We start from the raw sequence: 20,970 nt of genomic DNA on the forward strand, positions 1-20,970 counted from the left end.
AGCTCTGATCCTAGAAGAATAGCTTGGTCTTGACCCTGTAAAGATGCTTTGTCAGTTAAGGGCCAAGTTCACCTCCCCCCCCCACACACACACTGATCCATGTCTAGACCAGGGAGCCACTTTGGTGAGTTCTCGCAAACATGTTTTCCTCCACCTCTGCACCTGCGCCTCGAGCCACACAGCGGGTCCAGGCGATGCTTCTCCTCCTTATAATTATTCTTATTCTTGTCAAAGCTCCAGGGATTTGCCCAAAGATTGCCTGAGAGACCAAACACCTAAATGTCAGAATCAGGGGGAAAGTGAGGTAATTTCTTGCACTCTGCTTGTAAAGTTTGGTGCATAAAATATCCCCTAGGGTACTGAGAGCCTGTGCTGAGATTTTGCAGAGTCAAAGGGGGGAAGCATGGGAACTATGGTTGTGCAAAGTTTAATCAAATCCCCCTGAACATAGGAAAGGAAGAGCCTACAAAATGACCAGGCCAATGACCCGTCTAAACCAGCATCCTGTTCTCACAATGGCCACCCAGATGCTCCAAAGGGAGGTCTGCAAGCAGGTCATAGCTCAGGGGTACTGAAGTGGAGCTGGCTGGAGGGCCGGATCCAGAACTGTCCCCCTTTTCCTCAAGCCACTTACATGATGCCACGCGATTCAGCTTTAAACCCACGGCTGCAAAGGAGGAAATTAGAGTCTTCCCTAAGACCTATTTGGATTCTCCCTTTCTTCCGTGGCAGGTGCTGTATGTTTATCCCTGCGGGTTTGTCCAATGTTGAACATGTTTCTGTCTTTTCCCTTCCCCCATGCCCTGAGTCTGAGCGATCATGATACAGTAGGGCCCACTCATATGGCGGGTTACGTTCCGGACTCCTGCTGGTAAAGAGAAAAACCCTGTAAAGCGGAACTCATTGAATAGAATGGCATGCAATGCCCGAACACTGCCGTAAAAGTGGAACACGCACCATATGAGTGGGACTTTAGTCTAATTGGTCTAATTGAGACCGCTGTATTAGCGAAGCGCTGTAAAGCGAAGCAACATAAAGTGGGGCCCTACTGTAATTTGTGAGCAGGTGCAGTAGATGCTCTGAAGAGAGATGACAATTTCATACACCCTTTCAGCAGTTTTTTCAGTGACTCTGAGCAACTTTCTTTCATGTCACCAACTCAGCAGATCTCTTTGTCCTTTGTTTCCCAGACTCTTACCAACTCCCCTTCTGATTCCCCTCAAGCCCAACCATCTTTTTACCCAGGGAATAACTTCATTCTGCTGTTGCAGGACTACCTAGTCTTCCCCAACAATCCCCATTTCCAGGCCTGCTGCAGCAACAGAGTCATGGCCGTTCAAAACCCCCCTCAAGCCTGACTTTCCCCCTTTCCCCTTCACCAGCTCCACCCTCTCTCCTCAGAGCAGGAAGGCAGGCCTTTGGGATTCTGTTTGCTGATTGGATCTCTTGTCCCAGTACTCCATCCCATTGGCACTCTCCTGTGTCCATCTGAGATCAGTTTTCCCTGGAAAGGAGTCAAAGGGCGTGTTACTCAGCTCCTTTCGGGGGGTCAAATCTACATGCAGGGTAGTCCAGCATTCTCTTCTTTCAGGTCATTATGGCAATAGCCCTCTTCCACTCTGACTGTGGAGGTAGTGCATAGCCATCATGGCTAGTAGCCATTGGTCATCTTAATGAATTTGTCCAGGGTGTGAAGTCAAACTGTGGGACTCGCTGCCATAAGATGTGGTGGTGGCCACCAGCTCACATGGTTATAAAATGGGATTACACAACTGCCCACAGAAGAGGCTGCATGTCTCTGAATGCCATTTACTGGGGAACAAACCTGGGAAAGGGCTATTGTCCTGCTCCTCTTGTGAGCTTCCCAGAGCTGTCTGATTGGCTGCTGCAGGAAGCAGGATGCTGGACTAGAACGGCCTTTGGTCTGATCCAGATCAGAGCTTGGAAAAGTTACTTTTGAACTACAACTCCCATCAGCCCTAGGCAACATGGCCACTGGATTAGGCTGATGGGAGCTGTAGTTCAAAAAAGTAACTTTTCCAAGCTCTGATCCAGATGTAGGCCTTTTCTAACGCTCTTCTCAGCAAAGTTCACTCCAAACTCACCCCCTCCCTTCCCTCACTCGTGTCAAACTTTGGAGCCGCATCTGTGATTTCTCACAAACATGTTTTTTTCCAGCTCTGCACCTGCCCCTCGAACCACACAGGGCGGCTCCAGGATGTTGCAGAGATGAACTTTCTTCCCCTTATAATTATCAAAATCATGGTGATTTATTCTTGCCAGCTCAAAAAATATTCCTGGAGATTGCCTAAACATCAGCACCAAGGGCATCATTATTCATTGCCCTGTGCCTGGGGGAAATGTTGGTGCCCAGAATATCTTCTGTGTCAGAGACACACTGAGTCAAGGCCCAGATTGAGAGCAGGAGAAACTGGGGGACGTGCCTGAGTGAGGTCTAAGGGCTCTGAAGCCACAAGTGAACACCACCCACAGTGGCAAAGCCACTGCAGCTTTGGAATTACAAGAACATGTGGCTTCTTCTGCTCAGCTGACTCTGGAGGAGACAGGAAGAGTTGGAGGCAGAGCCAGAATGATCTCACTGCTGCTTCCGTTGCTTCTGCTTCTGCTAGAGCCCCGTGAAGCCTGTGGGAACCTGAAGACAAAATGCCCCTTGAATCTGATCAGAGAACAGAATGAAGCACTCAATTTCTACCGGCCTGGAGACTTCCTCATTAGTGGTATCATATCTCCAAAAGCATTTTTAACGCAACATCTCTACATCTTTTCACAAACTCCTTCAATCAGGCTTGAGCAGTAATTATAATTAATTATTAATTATGTGCAGACAGATCTCATGTTTCGCCACCCCGACTCCAATGATTCCTATTTAGCAGGAGAATTGGCCCCATTTCAGTGCGGCAAAGATTGTGGCCCTCTAGATGCTGCCTGACTACAGCGCCCAGCATCCCTGACCACTGGCCATGCTGGCTGGGGCTAATGTAGTCCAGCAACAACTGGTGGGCTACAGGTCCCCCACTTGTCCTATCTCGTGGTTCCCTGTTAAAATGCTCTACCTGCTCTGCTGGCTGTGTTGACTGTTGAAGAATCAAATGTAGGAGTGCAAAAGAATCCGATCATGTAGGATCACATGAAATGGGATAAGACATCCTCCCCCCAAAGAAAAGCCTCATTGCTTCAGCACAGGTGGAAGTTAAAGCGGCCCTTCCATGGGGGTCTAAACTCAAATGCCAGCCCACAGCTTCTCCCTCTGTGCCAAGCACGACTGCTGAATATGAAGGCAGCAAGTGTGGTTGTATGTGCTTGATTTGCACCTCTTCTGCCATTGTGCAATTGGATATTTAGAGAGAGGAGAGGGGAGGGAAGGGGGAGTGCGCAGGCAGTGTCAGTCTTTTGTTTTGTTTTACATTTCCCACTCTGAAGTAATCTCCTGGAAGATATCAGCAGAATTGGCTTCCCACTTCTGGCACTGCCTTTGCAATGAGACTGAGGACAGAACAGTTCCCAAAGGGAGAAAACGGAATGACGAGACGACTTTCCTTCAGTCGGTTTGTCCATTGTAACTGAATGAGATTATAGTCAGAGATAATATTTTTCCAACTGGAACCACACAAGAATTCCCCCAATTGAAAGTTTAGGGTAACTCAGTGCATCTGGGGACTTAATTTGGTTCTGGAGACTTTTTCTCTGGCCCCCAACATCAACCCAGATTGCTAAGACTTCCCTCTCAGTGAGGTGCCCCTCAGCTGATTTCACTTGCAAAAGGGAGACTCACGGAAAGGGCACAAGAAGTCCTTGCAGGCTCCTGATGGTTTGTTTCATTCCTGGGCTGGACTTCCCATAATTAATTAGGCTGAAAGTGTCCTTTATTCACTTAAAGTGCAGCCCTAAGTATTGCTAAGGCAATTGTTCCATCATCACAAGGATTTCTGCTTGTGCAATGGAGTGTTCTCCCTCCTAAATTTCTTTCTTCCCCATACCTCCTAAATTTATTGTAGGGGTTTCCCCAATCCTCTGGAGCAGATTTGGAGCACAGCTACAAGATTTGTACAGACTGGAGAGGCCAGTGTGGAAGCAGAAATCCTTGCGCTGATGGCGTCTTAGCAGAATACCATCCCTTGACTACTGAAAATTAGTTCTTGTTTTTCAGTATGGCTTCCTGTAAGGTAACTGAGGTTTAGAGCACAGCATTATTCCTTTACCAGAGCTCTCCATTTCAGCAAAGTGGCATTTATGCAACCCCTTTTTTAAAAAAAAATCAGTTTAACTCTTTGACGGTTGTGTGCTTCTCTTCTGCAGTGGAGGGTGCATGTCCTCATTTTTATTCTTAGTAGCTAATGCATTTTCACTTTGCAACAATCATATGTCTAATGTCACTCCCCGCTATAGATATAAAAACCATTATTTAGGGACCAGCTACTGTGGGATGTATATTGTCTGGAAAGGCCCTCAGATGTATAAAAGCATGCAACATTTTGATTTCATTCAATGGGAAGTAGCACTTGGAGAATTTTCCATTTTATTTATACTTTATTATCATTATTATTATTGCAGTTTCACATCTAGGAACTACTGGCACATCTTGTCCTTCATGCTCACCATCCAGGAGATCAACCAGGATCCCAGACTCTTGCCCAACATCACCCTGGGCTACAACCTCTATGAGAACTATTTTGATGCAAGGGTGACTTCTGATGCCATGATAGGCCTGCTTGCAGGTGGAGAAAGCAATATTCCAAATTATCGCTGTGGAAAATGGAAAAACCTGCTGGCTGTTCTTGAGGGAGCCAATTCTGCAATCTCCAAACAGATTTCAACTATCTCAGGCACCTACAAAATCCCACAGGTGTTAAAGTTGGAGGAACATGGAGGGGCAGATGAGAAACTCAGTTGTATAAAATTTCCCTTTCTCTCTAAGGGAGACAATCCTGAGCTATGGACCAAGGGCTCTTTCTTCTACCAACCTGGCACCCTGGTTATTTCAGGGTTAAGCTCCCGTCAGCCCCAGCAATTTATTTTACATATTAATAATTTCAGGTAAATAAATACCTGTTCATAATCTCTTCCTTTCCTCACTAGATCAGTTATGGCTTTATTGGTCAGGCTCTTGATGATAAAACCCAGTTCCCTTTTGTCTACCGGGTGGTCCCCAAAGAAGAAACTCAGTACCCGGGGATTGTCAAGTTGCTCCTGCATTTTGGATGGACGTGGATCGGGCTCTTTGCTCCAGACAATGAGAATGGAGAAAAGTTTTTGAGGGCTTTAACATCTCTGATGATCAGCGAGGGCATTTGCATTGCCTTCTCCAAAAGAATACCTGAAAAGAATCCAGATCAAATGTTCAGCCCGAGTGAATTGTTTGTCACATGGAGACAAATCAATATATTTGTTTACTATGAAAGCACTCACATGGGATGGTTTTCGATCATGGCACTGAAAAGAACCCTTGAGAAAGAAATTGGGGCAAAACTCTGGATCACAACAGCTTTCCATGACATCAACTCGTGCCTTTTTTATAATTTTGATGACTTCCAGTCCATCCATGGTTCTTTGTCCTTTGTAATGAAGATGGGGAAAAAGACAAAACATCACTACTATAATCCTGTTTCACAAAATCTCCAACAATTTTGGACGGGCACATTTCACTGTTGGTATTCAAAGCATGTGCTGTCCGTGAAAGGCTGGAAACGATGCACAGAGCAGGAGCGCCTGGGGACTCTGCCCCAAGAGGAGCTTGAGAGAGCCCTGTCTCAGGACAGCTACAGCACTTACTTCAGCATCCAAGTCGTGGCGCATGCCTTACATGCTGCATATTCACCTAGATCAAAGTGGATGCTGAGGGTGGGTGGAGGAGGCAGGTTAGAGCTTCAGAGGCTACAGCCGTGGCAGGTATCCCCTTTCCCTTTTTGCAGTCTCAAATCCATTGCCCCACCTTTTGAATCAAATATAGTATTTATTTATTTATGAAAAGAGGTAGAGGGGCACTGCACGTATCAGCATAGCCAAGTACGAATAAAATGTGCAGCATTAATAATTCCTGCAAACCAAATACAGTAGTGAGATAAAAATAAAATTGTGAACTTCTCAGGGAAATCCAATGTGAAGGGCTTGTTGCAGAGGCCAGCCTTTTTGCCTGCTTTCGTTGTATTGCTCTTCCACTCTGCAATGGTTCTTTCCTGGTGCCCTTAGAGAGATACAGTTTTCTTAGATGAAGTTGGACTCTCCTTGTGTCATTCTTTGCCTCTTCTGGTCCTTGAAGTTGCCCATCAACAGTCGTTACCTGGAGCACAGATTGAGCCAGCATGCAGGTCTCCTGCTCACAGTCTCCCCCACTATAGTGAGATGTACTGTAGTTTTAGTTAATGATTTCATATCCTAAGAAGAGCCCTGCTGGATCAGGGCAGTGGCCAATCCAATGCACCATCTGCTCTCACCATGCCAATCAGATGCCCACAGGAAGCCGACAAGCAGGACCCGAGCGCTTTCCCCTCCTATTAATATTTACGCATTTATATGCCACCTTGTGACAAAAGAACACAGGGCCATAGACAATATAGGAATTCCAAAAGATAATAAAAACAGCTAAAACTATTTTAAAAGACAATACGAAACAACTTCTTGTTGTATTAAATACAATACAAAAACACAAAAAGATCATATGAGTCAAAGGGCTTTTCATCTGCCTGGAAAATAATATTGAAAGAATAATGTCTACATTTTCATCTGTGCCCATAAATTAGCACAAAGAAATTTTATGTAAAACGTTGGCCTTGTTTGTGGTGTTGCGTAAGTGGTACGAAAAACTTCTGCACTCTGAAGGAAAGGCAGAGCCGTCACATTTTCAGGCTCCCACATGATCCGGAACCCTGAGCGACTGGACTTCAGGTGGAAACCTGTATATGCAAAAGCTCCCCCTCCCTTCATACGTTTGCACAAGTTAGAGGAGCTCCTTGGCACAACTGCACGTCCCACTCATGTGCTGGTCTTGACTGTCTGTAGGCCTGTGAGGTCCCTCTCTGCAGTGGCCCCCGTATTATGGAATAACCTTCCCTAGAGATTAGGAATGAGGGTGAAATTCAATTCAGTTTACATTTAAAGCTGAATCTTTCCAATTTGCACTTTCCAAATGAGTATGAAGACTGAACGACAGTCATCTTTCTCCAAGCAATGTTTACAAAAAATGCATATATTAGGGGAAAATGTGGTTAAAAATATATTAGTTAAAATAACATACAAAAATGCATTATATTAGGAGAAATAACTTTGAAAAATATGCACGTTCATGCAAAAATGTGATTATTGGCTGATATTTGCACTAAAGTTGTTTTTGTAAAAAATAAGTGAATTGCAAAAATGTGGAGAACTGAATTTGATTGGGAAAATGAGAAACTCAGACAACCAAAATTGACAGATCCTTCCATGCCTACTAGAGATACAACAGGAACCTGCAATAATGGTGTTCCACCAACTAGTTATAACATACCTATTCACGAGGGTATCCGCACTGATTTTTAGTAGCGTCTCTATTAAAAATATCTGTAGCATTTGTGAGTTTTCAAAAATGTGTTCTTGTCTTTTGTGTTGACCTCATTCTGTAAATTGCCTCATTATTTTATAAAAAAGGTAGTCTACAATTTTTAAATCAATAAATAGAATTTCTGAATAGGGCTTATATCTAGATAACATGTGCTCTCACCCCAATTCATGGCCTCCAAATCAGCAGGGCTGAGATATCCAACACGCTTACATGCTTTCTAGATACTGCTGTTTTCCCTGTCATTCCAGCTTCACCCTTTCTTAAGAGAAGTCCAGTTTTCGAATACTTCTATTGGCGGACTGTATTTGGATGAGAATGGGGAGCTACCAGGCAACTATGATATTGAGAACTGGGTGATGTTTCCCAATAAATCTCAAGTGAGAGTGAATATTGGGCGCATAGAGAGAGAGGCATCCAATGGCATAAGATTCACGATTAACCCGGAAGCCATTGAGTGGCCCAAGGAGTTTAACAAGGTAGAGGACATTTTATTCCACATGGCATCTCTTAAGCTCTAATTATTTGTTGAATATACCATATACCAGGAAGTAAATTCTACTGAATATAGTACAGGGGTTGGAACTAGCAGTCCAGACACCTCCCCCTCGTATAGTATTGTGTGTAAAGATCATATAACACCAATCCTGTTGCACTTACACTGGCTACCTGTACAGTTCCGAGCTCAAATCAAAGTGCTGGTTTTGACTATAAAGCTCTTTTCAGCTCAGGATCCCAGTATCTGTTGGAAAGTCTCTCCTGATATAAACCAATGAACCCTTAGATCCTCTTCTAAGGCCTGTTTCCAGCCCCCCCCTTTGAGGGAGGCTCAGAGGATGGTGACAACAGAGAGGGCCTTTTCAGTTGTGGTTCCCCATCTGTGGAATGTGCTTCCCAGTGAGGGCCACCTGGCTCCTCCATTGACATCCTTTTGGCACCAGGGAAAGACTTACCTTTTGCCCCAGGGATTTGACACATTGAGATGGTGTTGTTTTGTTTTGAGTATGCTGCCAATGCTTCCTGTGGTTGTATGGGGTGGTGGTGGTTGTTTTTATTTTATTTAATGTTACAATATATTTATTTTTGTTTTTAAGAATGTTTTATGTTGCTTGGAGACATTTGGGTAACAAGCCACTAAGAAATCTGTAAGAACAATCATCATCATCATCAACAACTTTGCAACAGGGAGCCTCTTATATCCATGAAGGGTTGCTGAATATTTTGGATTCCTGGAAATTCAGGATTTACAGCAAACCTGGGGTTAGTGACAGTGGTTGGCCACTAGCTCAGGCAGATGAGAAGGCCCCCTCACCAGTCCGACCAGCTGTCCTGACTGGACTGCCCTCCTTCCTAGAACCCTGGACATCTTTTGTCGCATTGAGCAGACAGTGGTGCTGATTTGAACAAGAGCCAGGGTTAGCTTCCATCTGCAGTGGCTGGCCACCACATTAATTTACTCACAGATTTATGACATTTTATCCAACCACTCAGATGCTGCAAAACTACATAATAGCCATTAATCCATCAATACTTATTGCACAAATATGCAACTCTAGTTGTTGCTTTTTTTCAGCCTGAAACCTTTGAAAACATTTGTGTTGTATCCTGGCTGGGCATCCTGGCCTCAGATTCCAGAAGTCTTCAATCACTCACCCAGTGCCAATCAACTGGCCATTTACACCACTCTTCTTAACAAGCCTTTTCCAGCCGTGACATCAGGGTTCTGGTCCTTCCTGTGCCCCTTGCCTTGACATTCAAGACCAGCAGTACCCTACAGTGTGGTATTACACACTGTAGTACCTGCAGTTATAAAGAAAACCAGTGTGTTGTAGTGGTTAGAATGTCAGACTAGGACCTGGGAGACCACAGTTCTGTTTTTAAGATTTTTTTTTTTAAGATGTATTTTATAAAATATGTTTTCAGGGCTTTTTTTGGTGTTTTCTGTCCCACAGGCCTCTTTCTAGGGTGAATTATAAATGAATGAATGAATGAATGAATGAATGAATGAATGAATGAATGACCTACCAACTATAACATGGCAGGGGGAGGGAATATACCATGGATACATCTTTAAGGAGGAAAGGTGGGATTATTATTGTTGTTTTTATGAGAGAGAGAGAGAGATTTCCACAATTGAGTAACCTCCCATGAGAAGCTCATCTCCCTCCCCCATTTTGTCAGCACTCAAAACATTTTTAAAATATATATAATAAAATAATAATAATTTAGAACACATTATTCTGGGGTTATTTTGTTGCTGTAAATTTTGTCCTCTGACTTTATACTTATGCACAGAAAGGAGGATAGAAAGGTTGAAACAAACAAGGAACACCCAGGAGGCTTCCTTGGCATGATGTTCTGCATCAAAGGGGCTTCCCTGGTCCATGGGGTCATGGGAACTAGAGGAGATCCTGTCGGGTCCTTCCCAGATCCTCTAAATGAGTTCCATAGACACAAATACTCATAACACTTCCCTATTGATGCACCTTCTTTATGATTAGACCGTCCCTCGCTCCAGGTGTAGCAAGAGCTGTCTCCCTGGATACAAGAAGGTGGTTCAAGAAGGACAGCCGATTTGCTGCTATGCTTGTGCTCCGTGCGCGGAAGGGACAATCTCCACTCAGGAAGGTGAGTGGCTTGAAAGAAATGGTCTTGGAGAAGCCATCTCCGGGCTATGAAGTGGAGAGCAGGAAGAGGACCTCACCCCGTTCTGCCCACAATGTGTTTATTTATCTATTGTATTTATATACCGCCCTATAGCCGAAGCTCTCTGGGCGGTTTACAATAACTAAAAACATTAATAACAAATATACAAATTTAAAAACACATCTTTTAAAAACAATAAACACAATTTAAAACAATTTTAAAAGATTATGGCTTTTAATAATAAATGTCTCCCTAAATTCATATAGGTATCATCATACATAATTTTTCTTGAAGTGGGTGCGTGGACTCAGCAAATTCATCTGTAGCAACCCAGGAAATTATATTCTGAGCAAATAAAAAGAATGATTGATACCTTTAGCAGAGTACTTCTGCTCTAACTCATGAAGATCTGGCAGCAGGTGAATACAATTGATGCAGCAGTATGTGAAGAAATCTAACACCACCACTTTTCCACAAAGGTCTTTGTACAGAGATGGGGGACCTTCAGTATTCAGCCATTGTAGATCTGCTCCGAACTCGGGGCCTTTCAAATCCCGCTCCCAGGTATCCACCTTGCGCAGGTGCTGATGTACTAAGTTGTCCTCCTGAGCTGTCCCTGCTTCCTCAAGCTTGGAATCCAACTGGGTTTGCACGGGTAAAAGGCCAGCCAAGCTGCCATCCACCACCATCTTGCCTTTTGCTGTCTGCTTCCTGACTCCTAACAGAGCAGAGCAGAGCAGAGGGAGCTGTCTCAGTTGATTTTGGAAACAGGAAACAGTGATTTGAAGGCAGGTCAAATTATCTTAAATTGTGTCTTCAGTGACGAAAGAACCAGAATCACACCTAAAATAAATTTTAAAATATTATTTAAAATGACTTATAAATGGTGAAAATCTGTAAATATTTATGTAAAACAGTGAAAGCACGATACAAAATAATCCATAAATTATTTGAAAACTGTTGCAACATAATAGATTAGAATCATAGGATCATAGCATTGGAAGGGGCCTATAAGGCCATGGAGTCCAACCCTCTGCTCAATGCAAGAATCCAAATTAAAGCATATCTGACAGGTGGCTGCCCAGGTGCCTCTTGAATGCCTACACTGTTGGAAACCCACCACGTCTTGATGTAACTGGTTCCATTGTTGTATTGTTCTAAAAAGTAAGATGGGACTACAACAAGTAATACATGAAAGAAATATAAAACTATTTGCAAAACCTTCCATGCCAGCTCTGTTTCCTTGGAGGAAAGCCAGGATTAGGGTTGTGGTAGTCTAGAGTCCCGGGATCTTAGACATTATTGGGAGCCAGGTCCCAACAGCCTCCCTATGTCTCCAGCGTCCTATAAGCCAATCAGCATGAAAGTGGAGTTTGTTGGCCACTGAAAAGTGTCCCGATGTGAGTCAATTGCAAGCAAGTCTTTATTAGTTCCTACTTCAAAAAGCCAAGACAAAGGTGAAACAAAGCTGCCACAGTTCTGCCTCCCACTTACTATAGCGTGGGTGGGCAACTGAATCCAGCTGGCAGGCAGGATCCCTACAGGCCAATCGGGCATCAGTGAATCAATGGAGGAGGAATGCAGGAATGCTAGGTTGACCTTAACGCCAGTCCTTTTTTCTCACCTTAAACTACCTGATGTGGTTATTGTGAGGTGTGAAAGAGGACCATCTCCGTCTCCTAACATGTGGAATAGCCCCTCCCTACTGAGATCAGAGAGGGACCAATGGTGGGGTGTTTCCTCCCACTGAAGGATCATCCAGGATTTCCCTGACCCTTTACATTATGAATATCCATTCTTGATGTTGTTAATTATTGTGATGATTTTGCTGGTCACATTGATTTTTATTGGATATAGTTATGTTTTGTTATAGTAAACCAATTTGACATTCTTTTCTGTCATTTAAAAATGGTGCAGATGGATATAAGGTATACATTATTCTTATTCTTCATAGGATTTCCCTGACCTTCAGTATTATTAAGACGCATTCGTGATCTCCTTGGTGATCTGCAATGATTTCACTAATTTCATTTATTTTAATTGGATATAGTCATCTTTTCTTATAATGGGAAACACTTTGGTATTTCTTTCTGTCAATGAAAAGAGGTAGAGAATGGATATAAGCAAGATAGTAATGACCTATTGTTCTTTACAGATGCAGAGCGTTGTACCAGGTGTCCAGAAAATCAACATCCAAACAAGGATCGAGATCAATGCGTCCCCAAGACTACCACATTCCTGGCTTATGAGCAATCTTTGGGGGTCCTTCTGGCTTCCTTTGCCCTCTTCTTGTCCTTAACTACAGGCTTTGTGTTAGGAATCTTCATTCAATTCATAGAAACTCCGATAGTCAAAGCCAACAACCGGGACCTCTCGTTCATCCTCCTCATCTCCCTCTTACTTTCCTTTTTGTCCTCCTTCCTCTTCATTGGCCAGCCAAGGGAAGAGACCTGCCTGCTCCGACAAACGGCCTTCAGCATCATCTTTTCGGTTGCCATATCTTCTGTCTTGGCAAAAACCATCACTGTGGTGCTGGCTTTCCTGGCCACAAAGCCAGGAAACAGAGTGAGGAGATGGCTGGGGAAGAGTCTGGCCAACTCCATTGTCATTTCCTGTTCCAGTGTCCAAGTTGTCATCTGCACCATGTGGCTGGGGATCTCTCCCCCATTCCCAGATTCCGACATGCACTCCCAGCCTGGAGAGATCATCCTGCAATGCAGTGAAGGGTCTCTCACCATGTTCTACTGTGCCCTCGGCTACATGGGCTTCCTGGCTACCATCTGCTTCACGGTGGCTTTCCTAGCCAGGAAGCTGCCTGGGGCCTTCAATGAAACCAAGCTGATCACCTTCAGTATGCTGGTCTTCTGCAGTGTTTGGGTGTCCTTTGTGCCCACCTACCTGAGCACAAAAGGGAAATACATGGTAGCCGTGCAGGTCTTCTCTATCTTGGCCTCCAGTGCTGGGCTTCTGGGCTGCATCTTTATTCCCAAGTGCTACATTATTGTATTGAGGCCTGATCAGAACACAAAGGATCACATGATGACAAAAACTAAGGATGCCATCTGCTTCTGAAAACATTCAGTAATAATGGAACTCACACTATTGACTTGGGAATTTACCTCCTTACCTCTCTTTGTCTTGTATTAATCAGAAATGATGAAAATGAATGCATGACTCTGCAATGGCCTCAGACCCTCTGAGCTTACTGTTTCACAGGTATTGCTTTATCACACTTTGATATGCACTAGATACCTGATCAGCCACACTCGTCTTTATACTACTAGTCATCTTCTTCTTCTGTTTATCTGTATGGCAACATTTCCATGAAATTGTGCTTTTGTGCTAAGATAGTTCTCTTCTTAGGTGAGAATGGCAAGATGGCTATTGTGATCTCTGGGTTGTTAAAAATTAAGTGAATTAGGAGATGGCACAAGGTCTCAGGGCTTTCATACTATGTGTTGAATGTAGCTACTACATGTTAGAAGCAGAGTGGGAGGATGCAACATGGAAATGCTATTTTCAGCAGCTCTTTTGTGTCTCCTGTAATGTGGAAAGCAGAAATATGATATAAAGCATCTGCCTGTTTACTTCACTGAACCATGTCCATAGAACCAACCACTCCTAGTCTCTGAATTGAGGCTCCCACCGGTGGTAATTTCTGTCACCATGTTCTACTGTGTCCTTGGCTACATGGGCTTCCTGGCTGCCATCTGCTTCACGGTGGCATTCCTAGCCAGGAAGCTTCCTGGGGCCTTCAGTGAAACCAAGCTGATCACCTTCAGCGTGCTGGTCTTCTGCAGTGTTTGGGTGTCCTTTGTGCCCACCTATCTGAGCACGAAGTGGAAATACATGGTGGCTGTGCAGGTCTTCTCTATCTTGGCCTCCAGTGCTGGGCTTCTGGGCTGCATCTTCATTCCCAAGTGCTACATTATTGTACTGAGGCCTGATCTGAATACGAAGGAGCATCTGATGACAAAAACTAAGGATGCTATCTGATTCTGTAAATATTCAGTAATAATGAAACCCACTTGGTTTGTCTTGGGAATTTAGCTCCTTACATATAAATCTCTCTTTGTCTTGCATAAATCAGAAATGATGAAAATGCATGCATGGCTCTGCAATGGCCACAGGCCCTTTGAGCTTAGTGTTTCACAGGTATTGCTTTATCACACTCTGATATGCACTCGATACCTGATCAACCAGATTCATCTTTATGCTACTAATGCTCATCTGGGGTCACCCTGACTCGTTTTCCACAGTCTTATTTTGTAGGAAATATTGTGCAATTGCAGCATGATGTTATCATCATCATCTTCTTCTGTTTATCCTGTATGGCAACATTTCCACGAAATTGTGCCCAAAGTGGATCACAACATCGGACATTAAAATATGAATAAGAATTCAAAAATGTATTGGAAAGAATCAAAATATAAGTATATCATAAAAATATAAACTTAACTGGATGGAACAACAATAATATGCTAACCTAATCTTAAGAGCGAAGACTAAAAGATATTACCAAGACAAAGACAGAATAGTAGCAAAGAAGTCCATCCAATCAGCATTGCACAAAAAGATACAAATAATCTGAACTAATTTTAAAAGCAATAGTTCGGATCTGAGACTTAATATTCAGACATCCAGGAACTCCGCAGGGCAGACACTCCCATCCTGGCTCTCACCAACAGGGGTCTTGTGCCCACCATTAGTATAGGCTTTCATTCCACATGGTGACCGATACCTTTCATTCCACACTGTCCACCAAGCAACACCAAATCATCCGGCCGGGGCCATAAACAAGGTTTCAAGGGGTAGCACCCTCGTAGAGACCCCTGAAGAGTAGATCCTCAAATGAGAAACCACCCCATTAGTGTTTTCCCTTTGGGGCCAAGCCACTGCGATTGGCCCGCCATGTTAGTGCAGTCGGCCTTCTCAGTTGTTCCATTGCAGGCATACTCTCATCAAACAAAACACCCCTCTGCTGGTCAGCTGGGGCTGATTACAAGCAGTCTCAAGAAGCAGCAACAAGAGGTCTCTCTTCAAATCATACGTTCCAACAATCATTCTTTGTCTCTCACATTTCTGCCTTAATATTGTAAAGGCCATACCTTTGCGCTAAGATAGTTCTTTTTCCATCAACAACTGCCTTGACGGTGAATTAGGAGATGGCACAAGGTCTCAGGACTCACATACTATGTGTTGAATGTAGCTACTACATGTTAAGAGCAGAGGGGGAGGAGGCGACATGGAAATGCTCTTTTCAGCAGCTCTTTTGTGTCTCCTGTAATGTGGAAAGCAGAAATATAAAACAAAGCTTCTGCCCTTTTACTTCACTGAACCATGTCCATGGAACCAACCGCTCCTGAGTCTCTGGATTGAGGCTCCCACTGCAGGTACTTTCAGGGTGCAGGATAAAGGGAATTACTCCATATGCGGGCACACAAAAACTCACCCACACTATCTTCTTTAATATACCTTGTGCTTAAGAAGGGAGAGATCACCATGGAAAACCCAGTTTCTGACCACAGATTACTCCTTGCCTAATGCTAGGCATTGTTGGGCTACATTTGTCTATGCTGCTCCTTTGTCATCTTTTTTTCATTTACCATTTTTCACTTTGACAGTAAAATGTTGTTTTATTTGGGAACTTGACTATGCGAGTGCTACAATAAATACAACCAACATGTGGACTCAGTAGTGACCCCTTTGAATAAAGAAAAGTTGAGAAGTGTAATGGAAAATGTTTCCGGGTGGGGGGGGGACGGGACTGAGAGTGAGTGTGAGAGAAACTGGGTGTTCAAAGGGTTTGTTGGTGGGAAGAAAACCAATTCAGAAATAATTGATCCCTCACTGGAAGGAGCATTTGAAGGATGTGGGAGCTTGAGATCTGTGTTGTCCTTGACAAAATGCTCATGTATTCCAAACTAAGTTGTGCATATGTATGTGTCTTCATTAATAAATATCAGCTTACAGGTACTGAAATGGCTGATTTCTCCTCCAATGGACTGTAAACTTGGCTTGAATAAAAACAAGTGATAATCCTTTTTCATCAAGGGAATCACCAGATCATAGCCAGGGAGGGAGGGAGGACTTATGACTTTTAGGAACAGTGCTGGTGAACATGCAGCCTGCAGCGTGCAAAGTTACTTTGACTGCAACCTCAGCCTCTTTAACAAAATTTATTACATAAACATGGATATCTATCTTGTCAAGAAAGAACAGGCCTGCTCAAATCCCAAAAGGTAATAGCAAAAAAGCCCTCTGTAATACAATGACTGAAACAAATAAATTCATAGACTACACATATGTCAAGTTAATATAACCACAACATTTTGAAAACCTTGTAAAAATCTGAACAGAAAGGACATTTCTGTGCACCTCATAAAATGCCCTTACAATTCTCAAATCATGTTCTTTAAATGGCTAAAATCTCACATAGGATGTTCTGAATTTGCTGTGGTGCAGATCTCTGAATAATTGAAAATGCCAGATGCAATTTGGCTCATGTGCCTTCTCCAGTGGCCTGTTTGTTATAAAACATCCTTTATGCATGAATTCATCCTCTCCAAAATTAAATATATTTGCTTTGTAAACTGAAGAAGTATTTACTTATCCTAGCAGCAATAGATCATCTTTTGAGCATCCAACCATTGAATTGGTTCCAGAGTCCCAGAAATTCCTGGGGTGCAATTCATTCTTTTTCATTGTGCCCCAAAATTCTGGAGATTGGAGGACTGTCCTTGACCTCATGAATGTCAACAAATTTCCCAGAAACACAGGTTCCAAATGGAAACCCTCAGGACTTTCCTGCAGGGCCTCTACAGAGTTGAGTTCTTAGCCTCTCTGGAGTTCATGGAGGCTTACTTGCATGTCCCAATTCACCCCAGCCATTGCCAATATCTTTACTTTGCTTATCTGGGCCATCACTTTCGATACAAGGTTCTCCCATTTGGTAGCAGTGATAGCACACCTCAGACTTCAGGGAATATAATTTCCCTAGCTGGATGGTATTCTACTATGTTTTCCTTCATTCTCAGTTGCCATTGTTTCTTATTAAACTTCAGCAAGAGCCATCTTGTTCCATTTCAGGAGATCCTAAACCCAGGAGTGTTGTCAACCCCACATTGGGAACACATTCTCTTCCCGAAAAGAGAGACAACAAGCTGGTTGGCTTTGTCCTCTAGGAGGGTGGATGTTGTCTGTCTAGCCCAGCTTCTGGATTCTATGGTGTGTTTTATGGACATTGTTCCCTGGGTCAGGGACTATTCCACAGACCTTCAATGGTTTCTTCTACCTTTTCACAAGCAATCAACAAAGGCCACCATTGCAAGGTAATTCTTCCTGCCTCATGAATGGCTCCTTTCAATGGTGGCTGTCACCTGTAAAGGGCAAAGGGGATCAAGGATCTGCCTCAAATTTAAATCATGACAGGTGCCAGTTTCCAGGGCTGAGAGGATCAACTGTGGTCTCACTTTTGCCAGGGCCTGTGGTATCTGGAGGGAACAGCCCTACCCATTAACTTACTAGAGCTGCGAACAATCAGGCAGGCACTTCAGTCCCTCTCACCTTCTTCAGGGTCTCAATGTTTTGGTCCACATGGACAACATGACTGCCAAAGCCCATGTCTACAAAGAGGGGTGGATGGAGGAAGCAGATCTGTTACCAATCTGGGCAGAAATCTATCTCGGCTTCCTATCAGAAGAGCACGTGTTGTGGGCAATCATCTCTTGGGACAACTGGCTCATCCAGGAAGACATTGAGCAGGCAGAGTGGAGTCTTCACCCTGAGGTGTTTCAGATGATCATGGGCAGGTTTGGTACACTGCTTTGTTTTTGCTTCTATCTGAAGACACATGGTGAGGAGGTTCTACTCCAGATACCTTATCCATTACTGTTTTCATGGCACAAGCCATGTATCAAGAAAAATATTTTTCTTGTCTTTTATGCAGTTTACTGCACATTAAATTTTATCAGATCCAGATATGCACCTAAAGTATTAGACAATTTCAGGATACTCTTTTACCTTTCCAACAAGCCATAGCATAAATAAATTAATTTTGATATGCCATGGTTAGACTCATTTGAGCATATCCATATTTTATGCAATTTTACCCAATGTAGAACAGGTAACTTACTGTTTTTGCAAAGTTCAGCAACTGTGCAATATGCATATGTTTTTATTTACACATGTTAAAATGTCATCATTTCATGAATCTTGTTATCTAAGTGACCATAAGTAATATTATTAGCAATAACTATGTGTTATAGCCTCAGCAGGGCAACAGCCAATACTGATACCAAGGTAGATGGACGAAGCAGACTGACTTATAGTAAGGCAACATCCTATGTTCTGTTATATTCTTATTTATTTATTTATTAGATTTATATCCCGCCCTTTCTCCCAGTAGGAGCCCAGGGTGGCAATATTCTGACGGTTATAGATGGTTTCTCCAAATGGGCAAAGCAGAGCTTGGAAAACTTTTTCAAACTTCAACTCCCATCAGCCCAATCCAGTGGCCATGCTGGCTGGGGCTGATGGGAGTGGTAGTTCAAAAAAAGTAACTTTTCCAAGCTCTGGGGCAAAGATGTATTCTTTAACTCGTTGTGGCTAAGGCATTGGTGAAGGTTTCTAGGAGAAGCACCAGTGCCAAAGAGCAACTCAGTCCACTGCCAATCTCTTTAGCTCCAGTTTGAAATACTTATCTATGGAAAAGACACAGAATCAGCCCATTCCTCAGATGGCCAGGTTTTGGTGGTTTCATGTCCTGTCTCAGTAAAAGGAGGTTTCATGTGCTCATAATGTTCAGTATTACGCCATATTGTGCATGTGTATTCAGTAGGGCTGTTCATCAGATATGGCATGATCCAAGTTTTGGCTGATTTTAGTGGTGACATCCCCCACTGCTATCAACCCAGGTCACGTTGGGCCTCCCAGCAATCCTGGAGGGAACACACTTGGGGACACAAACCCTGAAAGGGAGCAACTGGTGAGTGGAGATTCAATCCTGCTCAGTTTGACTGTGCATGTCTGTTCTGTTGCTGGGAACAGACATGCACCGCCAAATCTCCTTCTTATAGGAATCACAGGGCAGGGGGAACAAATGGAGGCTTAACGGAGGCATCTCTGCCTTAAAGCAAACCTAGGGTGCGGCTACACCAGCAGTGGGGAGAAACTGTACTCTGTGCATGTGCAGATGCACACACTGATTTTTATGTGGTTGGGGACCATTCACACCTGAGGGCTGCAGGAACACACTTGCGTTGTGAATATATTGTCTCTTGCTTGGCTCACACTAAAATCTGTTTAATAATTAAAGCAGGCTTCCATTCACAATGTAAACGGGTTCAATCAGTTAGCTCAAACACATTGCAAGGGGTTGTGTGCTGGACAAATGTATGACCTGTCCTCCCTTTCCTAGGAGCTTCTTAATGAAACTGACAGTCAACCTCCTTTTTGACGTGATTTCCAGTACCACACACTCTTGTAGCTTGTGAGCCAATAGAAAATGAGTAGAATGCTGTGATGGTGTCCCAACATTCTACCACATGTTACATACAGAGTCAGGATGCCTCCTTTTGCCAGAGTCTGGGCTTTTGTGGAGCCTCCGCAATGGGAAAGTTGGTGAGCCAAGTCCTGATGGGTAGCATTATGATCCTGCTAGCTGGGGTGGGGTGGGTAGCATTCCCTCTCCCTCCCAACCATATGTCTAATTAGGGTATTAAAAACCCTTATTAAACATTAACTCCACCCCTGAAATGATGCAAGGATTGCATCTGGGTCAGGCCAGGTGTTTCCTGGATTGGGTTGGGGGTGATTCGGGCCTCCAGATTGGGTTGGGGGAGCTGTGCCCAGCCCTAATATTGTTGTTCCCCAGACGCAGGGAGAGTTAGATCAGGGAGAGGAGTCAGATGAGGATGAGGTTCCTTGGGGAGTTGGGGAGCTGGAGGAAGCAGGGAACGTTCTGGCAGCCCTCAGACTCCCATAGCCACCCCCCCGAGACCGTTCCTGCCTTGCCTGCAAGTCCCACACCTGAGCTGTTGGGAAGAGACCCTTCGATCGCGCCATCCACTCCCATGCAGGAATCCCTGCCAGGCACTTCAAACACTTCCCAGCCAATCAACGTCCTGCTTCCAGAGACTGCGCTGTCACCTGCTGAAGTCCTACGGTCAGATGGGCCATTTGAGGCTCACCGCCCCCTCGCACTGCGCGAGAAGAGAGACTTTGAAAGGGTGGAACTCCGACGGAGCCGTCGTTTATGTGTGAAAACCTTCCCTACTTAAGCAGGTGTTCCCCAAGGCTCTAGTGCTGACCCAGCTCTCCCCAAATGCTGCAGAGACTGCTTAGTTTATTTATTTTATTTATTTATTATTTCATTTATATCCAGCCCTTCCTCCCAGCAGCAGCCCAGGGCGGCAAACAGAAGGCTAAAAACACTTTAAAACATCATAAAAACAGACTTTAAAATACATTAAAACAAAACGGTAAAAACATTTTTTTAAAAAAGCTTTAAAAATATCTTTAAAAGGGTTAAAAACATTATTAAAAACATCATATTAACAAGCAATTCTAACACAGACTGGGATAGGTCTCAACTTAAAAGGTTGTTGAAAGAGGAAAGTCTTCGAAAGGCGCCAAAAAGATAACAGAGATGGCACCTGCCTAATATTCAAAGGGAGGGTATTGGAGGAGCCCAGAACGATAGTCCTGTGTGATTTCAATGTCCATGCTGTGGCTGCCTCTCCTATTCTGGCTCGGGACTTCATGGACTCCAT

The 20,970-nt window shown here is 43.8% G+C and overlaps 1 protein-coding gene across 1 annotated transcript in view; it reads left to right on the plus strand.

Moving 5' to 3' along the window:
- LOC133378906 (vomeronasal type-2 receptor 26-like) overlaps positions 1-13,270 on the plus strand; it is a 32,444-nt gene extending 19,174 nt beyond the window's left edge. Inside the window, exons 3-7 of the mRNA XM_061613520.1 lie at positions 4,625-4,702; positions 6,278-6,355; positions 7,804-8,031; positions 10,054-10,180; positions 12,354-13,270. Coding sequence (XP_061469504.1) covers positions 4,625-4,702; positions 6,278-6,355; positions 7,804-8,031; positions 10,054-10,180; positions 12,354-13,270 — 1,428 coding nt within the window. The remainder of the gene's footprint in view (positions 1-4,624; positions 4,703-6,277; positions 6,356-7,803; positions 8,032-10,053; positions 10,181-12,353) is intronic.
- Positions 13,271-20,970: the final 7,700 nt, after the last annotated feature.

The sequence above is a fragment of the Rhineura floridana genome, chromosome 3, assembly GCF_030035675.1.
Source record: "Rhineura floridana isolate rRhiFlo1 chromosome 3, rRhiFlo1.hap2, whole genome shotgun sequence".
Lineage (NCBI taxonomy): Eukaryota > Metazoa > Chordata > Lepidosauria > Squamata > Rhineuridae > Rhineura > Rhineura floridana.